At 45.2% G+C, this 15,657-nt stretch overlaps 1 protein-coding gene across 13 annotated transcripts in view; it reads left to right on the plus strand.

Moving 5' to 3' along the window:
- LOC140394184 (trinucleotide repeat-containing gene 6A protein-like) overlaps nucleotides 1-15,657 on the plus strand; it is a 383,091-nt gene that overhangs the window by 302,410 nt on the left and 65,024 nt on the right. For all 13 annotated transcript variants that reach the window (XM_072481149.1, XM_072481147.1, XM_072481151.1 and 10 more), the window contains one exon: nucleotides 5,644-8,655. In XM_072481149.1, coding sequence (XP_072337250.1) covers nucleotides 5,644-8,655 — 3,012 coding nt within the window. The remainder of the gene's footprint in view (nucleotides 1-5,643; nucleotides 8,656-15,657) is intronic.

The following is a 15,657-nucleotide window of genomic DNA, read 5'->3' on the forward strand; positions in this document are numbered from 1 at the left end:
TTTTACTGTTTCTGCCGGGTCTGGTAACCAAGAGACATACCATTCCTGGGGAACGTACCCCTCCAACATTTTCACCTACGTCTTTTCATCAAAATTCCACCCCGTATTGATTAAAAAAGAGCTCTTTTCTGTAACCTTGGGCAGGAGCTGCCTTGTGTGTGACACTTACTCCATGGTCCACACCGGAAGTCCACGTTAACTTAAGAGAATCGTGAACAAGGACTCCCAAGTCCCTTTGTGCACAAAGTCATGTTCATCTAAAACCACAGTGCTTGTTGGCTTACATTGATTCCCAGCCTAACAATGCTTCTGTTTTAAAATCCTCATGTTTGCTTTAAAATACCTCCATGGCTTGCCCCTTTCTATCTCGCAAACACATCCACGTGAAAAGTCATTGAGATATCAGCGCATCCCAGATTTTAATCATTTCATCATTGATCGTCATGCTTCCAGCTTCCGAGGCCTTAACCTCTAGAATTCCTTCAGTTAACATAGAACATAGAACTTTACAGCGCAGTACAGGCCCTTCGGCCCTTGCCCTCTCTTCCTCTCCCACTCCCTCCTCTTCCAAGGTGCTTCTTAAAATCTATGGCAAAACTTTTGGTTATTTGTCATTATGTTGTCATCTGTGATTACAACACTCCTGTTAAGCAGCTTGGAAAATTTGGCTATCTTAAAGGACAATGTAAATACAAATCATAATTATTGTTGAAACTGAATTTGACAGCTTTTAAGATTTGGGTTAGAGAGGCAAAATATTAAATGGAAAGAACAGTGCAATAGGATTAAAATGCACAGTAGGCCAGTGGTCACTTTCTGTGCAAAAATATCTGTGAACAAGCGGAAATACTCATTGGATAGGTTTTGAAATAGAAACAGGCTATCCAATTTACTGGGTGACTTCAATTATTAGGTTAGCTGCTCTGAACGCTTTTTGGTTTCTTTGGTTCACTTTTGCTAATTGTTTGAAATGATTGACATTTATGTATTTAAAAAATCATCATGTTGACAATATTTTGATCAGCCCCAGTTGTGATTGTGTACTTTTACTGGGCTGTCACCAGGCTGTACTAAATGGAAAACAGCTAGTAGAGTTTCTAATAAATTAAATATCAGTTTTACAGAGTATCTGAATATATTTAGCACGGCATTCATCAGATCTTGCATTACACTTGACTACAGCCTGTGTGATAGGAGCACTACCCTAGCAACTCGCAAGTAGCTTGCTTCACTTGAGCTTATGGCAGACAAACAGCCTCATTTGTCCTTGGTTTCTCCTTGGTAGCCAATTTCCACACTGCACTCAACCTAATGGCATGAAAACAATAAAAATGCGAGGCACCGTGGCTTGAATTTTATGTTCTGCTAATTATGCAAAATAATTCAACAAGCATGGCTTTTTCATCGTGATTTTTGAATCAATTTCCCAATTTAAGATATGAGTATAACATTAGGATGAGAAGGTGCATAGTCTCCACTTTGCCTGGAGCTCTAATGCTGGGGCTGTGGTTTCACTGTGATTTGGTTTCTGGCTGCATTTTCCCCGGCAGCCATTTCTTGAATGTCTGTAGCAAAGCTTGCGCAGTACTGCTCTGTTACTGTGGCTGTTGCTGTGCTTCTGTTGGCTACTTTTCAATATTGACTAGTGTGCACTGATGGCAAGGGTTTAAATCACCTTCCACTAAAAAGGGATTTGCGTAATTATCGCAGGGATGGTGCTAAACTGCATGACATTACATGTGCCTTGTTAATCACTGAATTTTGCTGTTAAACTAAGATTTAGGTTTCAAAATGTTGCTGCTTGGTAGTGCACGGTTTTTAGTTTTGCGTGTGACATGAGAGATTGCTCAGACTAACCTTGGCAGAGGGACAAAATCAGCTCCGGGGAGGCTTTGGCAGCCATGTTGTAGAACAATTTGAAGCTGTACAGTCCAGCTGAGGGAGAAATATGCTTTAATTCAGCATTGCTGTCTGGAGGGAACGGGATCTAAGAGAGAAAAGGTGTCTCTAGATTGAATGTTTGATATAATCTCCTGTGGATGCCCATGTGTTAGCTTAATTTATGGGATATATCCTGATGATTTCTCATTTGTTTATCTGCGAAACGGAAACAGCTGCATCATGTGTCCTGCTGAATACAACCTATCGAAGGCATGTTTTCTTTAATATTCTTCACCTGCAATTTCATTGTCAGAAAGGCTGCTCCGTTATTACTGGCACCAACTTGGTATGCGGGGCTGGACGTAGTGGCATTAAAAGATCGGCTGCTTATCTTGTAGGCTTAAGTTACAGAAAGGTGTTTTGCTAGTTAAACTTCATAAAATTAATTCGATGAGTTTGAAAAGTTGACTTTGTGCTATTGTTTCTGACTTTAATGACAAATCTATACGTTCCCCACTACCAGTTATCGGTTGGCAAGCATTCATCAGCTTAATCAAATACTTGGACAAGGGTACAATGTGAAATTGAGATTCTCCACACCTACACACAGTATGATGCACATGTTCAGTAATTTGTTTAATGGCCAACAGATGGTTTTGATTAGTTTGTGCTGGCTGGAGATGGTACCTTTGCCACCAGGGAGGAGGAAAAGCAACAAGTTGAAAATCAGGAATGCAAAAACACTTGACTTGCCAGTCATTGCACAAGAAAGGGCTGATAGGAAAGATGATTGCAATGTGCCTTCATGTGCCAAGTAAAAATTCTCTTTCTACAAACTTAGTTCAATTTTTACTCCTAGTTTTTCCATGAATTTGATCTTTTGAGATGGTTAATATTCATACATAATTATATTTTGTGCTGCACACATTTTTGCTTCCTTCCTCTGGGGTGCAATTTTATTATCCATACTTTTCTTCCCATCGCTCTCAAAATTATTGACAATTGCTGTATCATCGTTGCAATAGTGGCCAACACAATGATAGCCTAGTCTGTGAATTAGTTGAGCACAGGTAATAATTATAATGATGCTGGTTCCTGCCTGCACAAATTCACTTTCTAATTCTGGTTACTGGACAGCAATTGGGAATGGACATCCTGGTTTACTTCGCTTTCTCCATCCCTGCTTCTCTTAGCATGAGAAGATTAAGACTAACTTGACTGCCCCCCCCCCTCCAGCTGCTGACATTTTTTTATACTTTCATGGATGTGGACATTGCTGGCCAGGCCAGTGGTGAACTGCTTTCTTGGAGCCCTTGCAATTCATGTGGTGATGGCATCTCTATAGTTGGATATGAAGTCCGAGAGAGATTGAGGGGCTTGCTGGGCCATATCAAAGGACAGTTAATGATCCACTAAATTGCTGTGGGTCTGAAGTCACATATATCCACACTAGGCAGGCTAGCAGATTTCATTCTCTAAAGAAAATTGGTGAACCAGTTGGGTTTTTAACAAAAATCTGATAGTTTCATGGCCTCTTTTACTGATAGCTTTTCATTCCAGATTCATTTAATTAACCAAATTTAAATTCCCCATCTGCTATGATGGGATTTGAACTTGAGTCCAGATATCTGGATTACTAATCCAGTAATATAACCACTATACTATTAAATTCCCATCTAACTTAGTCCAAGAAATAAGTGTTATTCCAGGACTTGAGTACTGTTGATTTGAAATGGATGCAGAATCGAATCTTAATGATGAATCAGGACTAGGAAGTTAGACCTGGGTTTGATTTGCATCTGGTTACAAAGCTGAAAGGTCTGTGCCGGATACCTGTAAATGCTAATCATGTTAGCAAACTTGATCTATTTCTTTCTGGTGGCGCTACTGATATACATACTTGAGCTTTACCGTACCTTGCAATTTGTCTGTTGGTCACAGCTCAGTACAAAGTGTCTCAAAACCAGCTATCTGAAAACTAGACATTTTTATTAAGTTAGTGAAATAACTTACTGGCTTGTTCAGCTAGATGACATTGGTGCGGTGGCATGCCAGTTTCTTCATTGGTAATGCTAACTGGCGTTTTTCCACACTACCAAGTGGTCCAAATAACCCGTGACCCAGTTTGGCCCAATTTGCCCAACCCAAAATCTGGCAAGATCTGAAATCCAACAAGGGTTTGGTCCGGTGGTTGCTGGTTTATCGACACGTTGCATGTATTGGTCATTTGCTGTTTTGTAAAAAGGATAGGCCAGTCATCTCCCCTCAGGCTGTAAAATCCTGTTTGGGAGGTCTCAACCCAATTTAATGTAAAACACGAGTCCCATAATTCAAAGCTATCCATATTGCAGTATTAAACAACATGCTATGATTGGCAGGTGTCAGAAATGGAAGTATGTCCCTATTTGGATATTTATCTTGTCAAGTCTACATCATCATCCACACTTCGTTACTGATGCAGAACAAATTTTTGGAAAGATTTACCTACAGATAAAACTTTACAAGCAATTACTATTACCTTCCAGTTGTCCTCAATTGTTTACAAACTGAATTTGCCAACTGTGTTTTTGTGCAGTTGTCGTAAAGAAGCAGGCGGAGTTAACAACCATGTGCTCCAGTCTCTGAAAGTAGTATTGTGGGAAATCCACGTGTTTTTGCAAGATTACAAAATAAATACAGATAAAGAAGATTAATTGAAAACCAGACAATTCTCCTTGCCCATCTCGCAATCTTAAACTAAGGTTTTCACCGGCATTATTTTATCTGAAGACCACTTTGTATAGTGAAATTACAATGGTCCTAATTGTCCTTGCACCAGAGTTAATCAGTGCTCCCTGTCACAGAATCGTGTCATTCCTTGAAGTAGCACCCCAGACATATCTGTCCCATTAAATAATTTCCCCTTTTAAGATCACGTAGCCCAAATTTCTGCAGCCTTTGCTCATAACTTGCTCCTTGAATACCACAGACCAGTCTTGTGGATCTGCTCTGGACCAATTGCATGGGTTGAGTATTTGTTTCCCTTGTATTTGGTGATCAAAATTGAATAGCAATTGAGCTGCTATGAGACAAGACCATTTGTATAATTTTAGCATGATCTTTTCCAATGTGTACTCAACTGATTTAGCAACTAACAATATAATTCAGCATTTCATTTACTATTTGGAAGGACATATTTGTACATTTGCTGCTGACATTCCTTTACTAAAATTATGTGGTTTAGAGACAACCAGGGCAGGGTTTATGTACAGAATTTGTCTGCAATAGCTGTTCGACTTGAAGTTCTGCTCCAATGGATTCCATAAATTGGTTTGTGGGGGTCATGGTGTGCATTCAGCCCACTATTGATAAATATTGTTACAGAATTTGGCAGTTCAATACAAAATATTGTGGGTTCAGTTCTTTTGGGCAAAGCAGGAGGGATCTTTATCCTCTGAGTTGCATGTGCTGGAGATTCACTAAGTGCAGTACAAGAATCTACAACGGTCTACTTTCTACTTCCATGAAAGTGGTTAACCGTGTCCTTTTTCCCATTCTGAAAGTTTCGACGATTCTGGTCGTATATGTAGATATTTATATGGTGTGGTGGCTGCACTTTGTGACGTTTCATATTGTCATGCAGAGGAATTGAAATTGCTATTGGCACTTCTCAGGGGCCTAAATTGGTAAACAATATATTTGATATATGACCCAATGATAGTCTGATTCTATGCTGTTGCTGAGTGAATAAAATGTAAACTTTAATTCCTGTTTTTCTTACAGATTTAAATCACAGTGGTTTGGGATCGCATTATGAAAATTCTCACTGGGGACCTGTCTCTACCAATGGTGACTCTTCTACAAATTGGGATAAAGTTATTGTAGACGGGTCTGACAAAGAAGCTTGGCCTTCAATCACTGGCAGTGACCCAGAGTTAGCTTCAGAATGTATGGACATTGACTCTGCTTCAAGCTCTGGGTCAGAGAAGAACCTCAATATCATGGCTTCGGGGAGCACAGATGGTGATGGCAACAGAACAGGCAATGGAAATGGTTCTTCAAGCCAGTTTGTGGTTGGAAATGTCAGCAATAATGTAGGAAATGGAAGTATTAACGGGCCTTGGGGAGCATCTCGAGGTCCTTTGTCAAGCACATGTCAGGGTTCAGCAGAAAACATAGATGGCAAACCAGAAAGTGGCCATGGTAAACTGAATGCTTGGGGCAGCATAGGTTCCACATCAACTGGATCCTTGAATCCAAATTCCAACCTAAGTGGCTGGCCTGTTTTGGAAAATAATGGAAATACCGTGCAAGGACCTGTGCCAGGTGGTAATTCTTGCAGCAATGTTCAACGTAGCACTGTAGGTCAAATGCTGAATAATCAGAGTGTTAATATGGGACTGTCAGCTCATGGTTCGTGGGGAGGACTGCAGGAGAATTCTGATGCAGAAGTTAATGGTACAAAGAAAGTTTCATTCAGTGGACAACCTCAAAACCTTAACACTGAAATGAATGGACCAAATAACACTACTAACCCTTTGACCTCTAGCTTACCAAACTCTACTAGTTCAATGCAGACAAATGAACTGCCTAAACTTACAGGGCCTGGGGCCTGGGGTGTATCCTTAGGAATGAGCACAGTAAACCCATCTCAGCTTCAGGCCTCTTCAATTACAAATGGCACTTCTGTTTCTCAACTTGGCAATGGAGGAATTAGTGAGGGAATGAACAGTGGGTCACATGGTACGACTTGGGGTACATCCAGCACGAACTACTCTGGAGAGAAATGTCCAGGCTCAAGCAGTAATCTGGGGCAAACTAGTGGTGACACTGTGAATGCAACTCTAGCACAATCTGCTATTAATGGATCTGGGAATACGGCTTACAAAAGTAATGGGGGAAGCAATAGAGGAGGAGTTGCTTGGGAATCTGGTGTGGTCAACTCCCACAATATGGCTTGGGGGACAGGGAGCAGTCCAGGCTCTGGAGGGACTAGAAGAGTCTGGGGAAACCCAGCACCAAATGCAAACACTGGCACTAATGTCTCAAATGGGGAATGGAACAAACTGCCTAACAATCAGCATTCCAATAATGGTCTAAATGGAAGTGGTAATAGGAAGGGAACAAATGGATGGAAAAGTCTAGACGATGCTCTTTGTGGTCCGAATCAGAACTCTAGTATGTGTCAACCAAGTGAACAGAACAATATGTGGGTTAAAACACCGTCGACTTCAGGTACAGCAGACAGTGAAGGAAGCACAGAGAGCACAGGGAGTCGCCATGATAGAATGAGTGTAGGAAGTGGTGATGGCAATGGCAGACGCGGTGAAAAAAGGAAACCTGACCAGCCGGGTATGGTCCAAAGTATTCTGAGTAGAACTGACTTGGACCCACGTGTCCTTTCCAATACAGGTTGGGGGCAGATTCCAATCAAACAGAACACTGCCTGGGATATTGAACCTTCAGCGAAGAGTGAGAGAAAAACTGACAATGGAACAGAGGCCTGGGGAGGTTGTGTGTCTCAAGCTTCAAACTCAGGGGGTTGGGGGGATGGGCCTGGCCCCATCAGTAATGATACCTCATCAGTATCTGGGTGGCGGGATCCAAAGCCTGCTACAGTCTCTTGCAACACAGGGTGGGGAGACACCAAAGGCTCAAGCAGCCAAGGGGGGTGGGAGGATAATTCCGCTGCTACAGGATTGGTTAAGAGCAATCAAACGTGGGGAGGTAATAAAGAAGAGAAGTCAGCTGCGTGGAATGATGCACAAAAGGTCAAACAGGGATGGGTTGATGGGCAGAAATCTAACCAAGGTTGGGGAATATCTGGAGCTGATGGATGGGGAGAAAATTCAAAGAGTGGCCAGTGGGGAGAATCACAGGCGACTAGCTCAGGCAGTTGGGATAATGACAGTGATAGATCTGCGCCTGGCTGGAATGAACCTGGGAGACCAGGCACAGGTCGAGGTACGTGGGCAAGTAGCAGCAATTCAAATCCCAGTAATACTACAGGTTGGGGGGAGGCCACCAAGCCTATTCAGTCCCAGGGCTGGGGGGAGACTGCCAAGCCTATTCAGTCCCAGGGCTGGGGGGAGACTGCCAAACCTGCCCAGTCCCAGGGCTGGGGGGAGCCCTCCAAGGTTGCTCGGTCCCAGGGCTGGGGGGAGCCCTCCAAGGCTGCTCAGTCCCAGGGCTGGGGGGAGCCCTCCAAGGCTGCTCAGTCCCAGGGCTGGGGGGAGCCCTCCAAGGCTGCTCAGCCCCAGGGCTGGGGGGAGCCCTCCAAGGCTGCTCAGCCCCAGGGCTGGGGGGATCCCTCCAAGGTTGCTCAGTCCCAGGGATGGGGGGAGCCCTCCAAGGCTGCTCAGTCCCAGGGCTGGGGGGAACCCACCAAACCAAGTAACTCCACAGATTGGAATAAGCCACAGGACAGTAATGGTTCTTGGGGAGCGACACCTCCTGCAAATAAATCTTCTAGCTCCGGCTGGCTCAATGGCCCGATGCCAGCTTCATCAAAAGAGGAGGAACCTACAGGCTGGGAGGAACCTTCTCCAGAGTCTATCCGCCGCAAAATGGAAATAGACGATGGCACCGCAGCCTGGGGGGACCCGAGCAAGTACAACTACAAGGGCGTGAATATGTGGAACAAAAACCCACAGAACAGTGGTAATGGTTCAGAGCAGCCAGCTCCGGTCCAGCCCCCACCAACACCTCAGCAGACTCCACTGCAACACCAACAACAGCTGCCACAGCAGATGCCACCGCCAAGTGCCATGCAAAACAAGGACAACAGTGGCTCCGGTAAGATTAACATTGATTTGCAGCTTCAGAATTGTGAGAAACAAAAGGGTGAAATTTGAGGTTCTGATATTTACTTTTGTACAGTATTCTCGGGGATGTCAGTTAGAAACAGCCCTGTTATTAAGTCGCCCTGCTTAACATCATTTTGCTTCATGTCATTCAGGATTCGGGCCCTGTTCCGATTTGCATCGTATTTTGGGGTTTATGGTGTCTGCACTGTGACTATCCTGCACTGAACTCTGGGCGAACTACTGCTGTAGTCATCAGAGGCCCAGGCTGCGGATTGTGATCTGGGAGTAGGAGCGCAGGACAGAGATAGGAAGCTGCTGACCGCCAACCAGCTGGTGGAGGAGAATAACCCAGGGGGAGTGGGGTGGGAGGGAGCGAAGCACCAAAGACTTCATTCACACCTCTCCCAACAGGCTTCATCCACAGCCAATCCCCACCTGTCCACAGGTGATGACCGTAAGGGGTCCAGGCTCCAGCGCGAGAGATGGAGTGCGGGGGGGGGGCTGAGTGAGCTGCAAGAGACGACGAGGTCCAAGCAAAAAGTTAAGCTTAGTTTCAGGGTATGCTGTGGGTGTGGCACAGATACGACTCTATTTGGGGCTTGTTTGGGTGCTTTAGTGTTAGCTAATTTATACAATATTTCTGTTATATTCAGTGATTTATTTAATTTACAAGTTATTCCAGCTGGCGATGCACAGTGCTGCACATGTACGGTACAGTATTTCAACTTGTACATTGGCTTTTCTGGGCAAGAAATGTCTGAAGGAACCTAACTCTGGCTTTTGCATTGATTCCTGTGGACATCCTCGATTCACTTATAAGTTGTTTAACTTAAAGTCGTGGCTTTCAGGAACTCGGCCACAACTTGAAGTGAGAATTGAATCTGTTGTGTAGATGAGTTAATTTATTATCTCTTGCACACCCTTGGATTATGCTACCTGGGGTTTTCTGAATTGAATTGATTTATTATTGTCACATGTATTAGTATACAGTGAAAAGTATTGTTTCTTGCATGCTGTACAAGCAATGCATACCATACATGGGGAAGGAAGGAGAGACTGCAGAATATAATGTTACAGTTATAGCAAGGTGTAGAGAAAAGATCAACTTAATACAAGGTAGGTCCATTCAAAAGTCTGATGGCAGTAGGGAAGAAACTGTTCTTGAGTCGGTTGGTACGTGACCTCAAATTTTGGTATCTTTTTCCTGACGGAAGAAGGTGGAAGAGAGTATGTCCGGGGTGCATGGGGTCCTTAATTATGGTGACTGCCTTTCTGAGGCAGCGGGAATTATAGAAAGAGTCAATGGATGGGAGGCTGGTTTGCGTGATGGACTGGGCTACATTCATGACCTTTTGTAGTTTCCTGCGGTCTTGGGTAGAGCAGGTTCCATACCAAGCTGTGATACAACCAGAAATAATGCTTTCTATGGTGCATCTGTAGAAGTTGGTGAGGGTCGTAGCTGACATGCCAAATTTCCTTAGTCTTCTGAGAAAGTAGAGTCGTTGGTGGGCTTTCTTAACTATAGTGTCGGCATGGGGGGACAGGACAGGCTGTTGGTGATGTGTACACCTAAAAACTTGAAGCTCTCGACCCTTTCTACTTCATTCCCATTGATGTAGACAAGGGCATGTTCTTCACTACGCCTCCTGAAGTCGATGACAATCTCCTTTGATTTGTTGACATTGAGGGAGAGATTATTGTCGGCGCACCAGTTCACCAGATTCTCTATCTCATTCCTGTACTCTGTCTCGTCATTGTTTGAAATCCGACCCACTACGGTGGTGTCATCAGCAAATTTGAAAATCGAGTTGGAGGGGAATTTGGCCACACAGGTATAGGTGTTTAAGGAGTATAGTAGGGGTCTGAGGACACAGCCTTGTGGGGCACCGGTGTTGAGGATGATCGTGGAGGAGGTGTTGCCTTTCTTTACTGATTGTGGCCTGTGGGTTAGAAAGTTCAGGATCCAGTCGCAGAGGGAGTAACAGAGGCCAAGGCCACGGAGTTTGGAGATGAGTTTCGTAGGAATGATGGTGTTGAAGGCTGAGCTGTAGTCGATAAATAGGAGTCAGACATAGGTCTCGTTGTTATCTAGGTGTTCCAGGGTAGAGTGCAGGGCCATGGAGATGGCGTCTGCTGTGGACCTGGTGCAGCGGTAGGCGAACTGGAGTAGATCAAGGCAATCCGGGAGACTGGAGTTGATTCATGCCATGACTAACCTTTCAAAGCACTTCATGATGATGGATGTCAGAGCCACTGGACGATAGTCGTTAAGGCACGCTGCTTCACTTTTTTTTGGTACAGGGATGATGGTCGTCTTCTTGAAGCAGATAGGAACCTCAGATTGTTGTAAAGAGAGGTTGAAGATGTCTGCGAATACCCCCGCCAGCTGATCCGCGTAAGACCGGAGTGCTCCTCCGGGTACCCCATCCGGGCCAGTGGCTTTCCGTGGGTTGACCTTCGAGAAAACTCCTCTGACGTCTGCAGTGGTGATCTCAGATACACGTTCATCCGCGGCTTCTGGGGTGGAGGGCTCGCTCTCAGCTAACCTGTTGCTCAAAACGGGCATAGAATGCGTTGAGCTCATCAGGGAGGGGTGCGTTGGAGCCGACGAGTTTACATGCCTTCATCTTGTAGCCCATTATGTCTTGCAGACCTTGCCATAGACAGCGGGGATCCGTGTGGCTAGCCTGGGACTCGAGCTTGGTCCGGTACTGTCTCTTGGCATCTTTGATGGATTTCTTTAGATCATATCTGGCTTTCTTGTAGAGGTCAGGGTCGCCTGACTTGAACGCCTCAGACCTAGACTTCAGCAAGCAGTGGATATCCCTGTTCATCCAGGGTTTCCGGTTGGAAAACACACTGATTTGCTTCTTTGGCACACAGTCTTCTACACACTTACTAATTAAGTCAGTTACTGTAGAGGCGTACTCGTTCAGGCTGGTCGCAGAGTTTTTAAATACTGACCAGTCCACTGACTCTAAGCAGTCCCGTAGGAGATCATCCGATTCCTCAGACCAACAATGCACGACTTTCTTTGACGGATTCTCCCGCTTCGGTTTTTGCTTATAAGCCGGGAGCAGGAGCACAGCCTTGTGGTCAGATTTGCCAAAGTGTGGGCGGGCGATAGAGCGGTAGGCATGCTTGATATTTGTGTAGCAATGGTCCAGGATGTTTGGGCTTCTGGCGGAACAGGTGACGTGTTGGTGGTAACTTGGTAGTACGCTCTTGAGCTTGGCCTGATTGAAGTCCCCAGCTACAATGAACAAGGCCTCGGGATATTTCGTTTCAAGGCTATTTGTGGTGGTGAATATTTCGTCCAGTGCGATTTTTACATTCGCACGGGGTGGGATGTAAACTACCGCCAGGATAACGGAGCTGAACTCCCGCGGAAGGTAGAAGGGGCAGCATTTTAGCGTCCGGTATTCTAGGTCCGGGGAGCAGAAACTTGCTAGTGTTGCTACATCTAGGCACCAGGGGAGGTGTTGATTAGGAGGCTGACCCCACCTCCCCTTGCCTTGCCTGAGGCTGCCGTACGGTCGATTTGGTGGATTGAGAAGCACTCTGGTTGTAGGGCACAGTCCGGTGAAGCAGGAGTGAGCCATGTCTCCGTGAAACAGAGCACACAGCAGTCCCTTAGTTCTCTTTGAAAAGTGAGTCTGGCTTTAAGTTCGTCTAGCTTGTTTTCTAGAGATTGGACATTAGCTCGGAGTAAGCTAGGCAGAGGGGTTTTGGGGCCGCATTGTTTCACTCTCACCTGCAGGCCTGCACGTTTTCCACGCTTCCTGGAGTGACTGCTTCTTTTTGAGCCTGGGAGACGGTGAGAGTATGCAGTGTTAAGGTAATAGTTGTGTCCAATGAGGTTATTCATTCTGGTCGGTGTGTGGATGGAGGATTTGTTGCCTTGCTTGCGGTTCCTGCGTCGGTAGGTGGATCTGCGCGGTCGAGCATTGCGGGTCGCTATCAGGCTGCGGTTTGACTTCACAGGTTGGTGGATGTCCAGACCACGCTACGGCGTGGATGGGGTGGAAGCCGGTATGTAGATGACGTCTCTGGAATCGCGGTTACGGATGAGACGATGGCCGGGTCCATGTGTTGGGGTCCGCAGGATCCTTCCCTTCTGAGGACAGAGGACCTCTAGACCTGCAAGTAAATTTAGAAGAGCAGTATTAGTGATTGTTAGGCTGTGGGAGTTGAGTTTTAGGAGTGTGGGGCGACTGTAGGGGGAGTGGAGTGGAAGGAGTGCTTCTGAGGTGACAAGTGTGCTTTCTATCCAGTTATTTCATGTGAATTCTTTGTACTTCATCAAGACCCATAAATCACAATAAATTTCTAGGTCAAAATTTCTACCTTACAGAAGAATTAATTGTGATTTTTGGAAGTTTATAGGTGGACCTTTTCTCTTCCAACATTTAGGAGCAAAGTTTAATTTTCATTGACTCTCTATCTCTACTTTGTGAGCCTGTAATGTGTACAAATATGATGTCTAAATGAGGTGGATGGGGGTATTTGTTACTGCTAAAGTGGGTGGATTTATTCACCCGAGCATAATGTCCACTTCACCAAATACTATGGTATTCTACCATTCTTATCTAAGGAAAGAGACCTCGATGTTTGTCTCTAGGTCCACATCAGAACCCAACAATGTAGGTAGAATTAAAGAGTGACGTTCTGCTGAGATAGCTTGAAATGTTAGGGTCCAAATTAAATGCAGTACATCGAAGGTAGAAATCTCAGCAGTGTTAACTGAGCCATGTGCCAATTGGCATGAGATCAAGCAGATTAGAGAATTAAATTTGTGGCTGAGTCGTCTGGGAAGAAGGGATTTTGTTTCATCGGGTGCTGACACCAACACCTGAGGAAAGAGCAAGCAGTTCTGTTGGGATGGACTCTTAAACTGGGCTATGTATCCTGGTGCATTGTCTAACTGGATAGGGGTTTAAACTAAAAGCAGGGGTGCGAAGGTGAAGGACGATGTAGAGATCTAAAGACAAAGGTTGAGGCAAATGAGTGTAACGATTTGGGTAAAGACAAGTAGCAACAGGGAGGGAGTGAGGTTTAATGGTAATAGTGTATCAGAGCATTTATGTGGCTGGTGCAGTAAAGTTTCTGGTCAATGGTGATCCCCAACATTGGTGGCCAATTCAGTGACTGGTGTGCGATTGAACATCAAGGCAAGATGGCCAGAATCTGACTCTAATTGCCTGATCCTGTGTGGCGCTTGTCAGCCCAAGCCTGAATGTTGCACAGGTTTTGCTTCATGTGGACAAGAGCAGCTTCAGCATCTGAGGAGTTGAGGATAGTACTGAACATTGTTCAATCATCAGCGAACATCCCCACTTCTCACCCTGTGATGGTTGGGCTGAGAACACTACCCTGAAGAACTCCAGCAGCAATATCTTGGGGCTGAGATGATTGGCCTCCAACAACCTCAACCATCTTCCTTTGTGGTTTATATGACTCCAACCAGTGGACAGTATTCTGCTGATTCCCGTTGGCGTCAGTTTTTCCAAGACTCCTTGATGCTACATTCAGTCAAATTCTGCCTTAATGTCAAGGGCAATCACACTCGCCTCACCGCCAAAATTCAGTTCTGTCAGCGTTTTGACCAAATCGATGTGTAATATTGAGCCAAGTGGGCCTGACAGAATCAAAGCTCTGCATTGATGAGCAGGTTATTGCTGACTAATGCCACTTGATAGTGCTGTCAATGACGACTTCTATCATTTTGCCGAGGATTGAGAGTAAACTGATTTGAGTGGTATTGGACTTTTCCTGCTTTTTGTAGACAGCATGTACTGGGGCAGTTTCCTTTTCCCCGTAACCCTGCATTTGCTTCCTTTTTCAAATAATAGTCCAATTCTCTCTTGAATGACTCTATTGAACCTATCTTCACCATTCACTCTGCCACTGCATTCCAAATTTTCACCACTCAGTTCCTGAAAAAGTTTCTGCTCGTGTGTTTTCATTGCTTTTTCCAGGTACCTTAAATCTCAATCCTTCCACCATTGGGAACAATTTTCCCCTCTTTAGACAGGTATCCAGTTCTTTCTTGAAAGGCATGATTGAATCTGCCTCCACCACACACTCAGGCACGGCTGTCCAAACCTAAGCACTTGTTTAAAAAAACTTTCCTTGTGCTGCCCTTCTTTGCCTATCACTTTTAATCCGTGCCTTCTGGCTCTCGATCCTTTACCCATTGGAAACCGTTTTCCCCTGTCTGCTCTGTCCAGTCACCTCGTGATTTTCGATAACTTTATCAAATCTCCTTTCAACCTTCTCTTCTTCAAGGCCAGGGGTCATCAACAGTGCTATCAAGTGGCACTTACTCAGCAAAAGCCTGCTTGTGTAAGCTCAGCTTGGGTTCTGCCAAGGTCACTAAGCTCCTGACCTCATTACAGCCTTGGTTCAAACGTGGACAAAACAGCTGAATGCCAGAGGTGAGGCGAGAGTGACTGCCCTTGACATCAAGGCAGCATTTGACCGAGTATGGCATCAAGGAACCTTAGCTAAACTGGAGTCAATGGAATTCAGGGGGGGAACTATCTGCTGGTTGGACAGTTGGACCTGGCACAAAGGAAGATGGTTATGGTGGTTGGAGGCCATCTCATCTCCATAACATCGCTGCAGGAGTTCCTCATGGTAGTTTCCTACACCCAACCATCTCCAGCTGCTTCATCAATGACCTCTCTTCCATCATAAGGTCGGCAGTGTGGATGTTCGCACACAATTTTCACCAATTGCGGCGACTCATAATAAAGCAGTCCATTTCCAAATGCAGCAAGAACTGGACAATATCCAGACTTGGGCTGACTAGTTTCAAGTTTACACCCCCACCCCCCCCATGTCTGTCCATCATCTACAAGGCACAAGTCAGGAGTGTAATGGAATACACTCCACTTGCCTGGATTAGTGCAGCTCCAACAACACTCAAACAGCTGGACACCATCCAGGACAAAACAGCCCCGCTTTATTGCTTCCCCCTTCCACAAAC

The sequence above is a fragment of the Scyliorhinus torazame genome, chromosome 17 (assembly GCF_047496885.1).
Source record: "Scyliorhinus torazame isolate Kashiwa2021f chromosome 17, sScyTor2.1, whole genome shotgun sequence".
NCBI classification, from domain to species: Eukaryota; Metazoa; Chordata; class Chondrichthyes; order Carcharhiniformes; family Scyliorhinidae; genus Scyliorhinus; species Scyliorhinus torazame.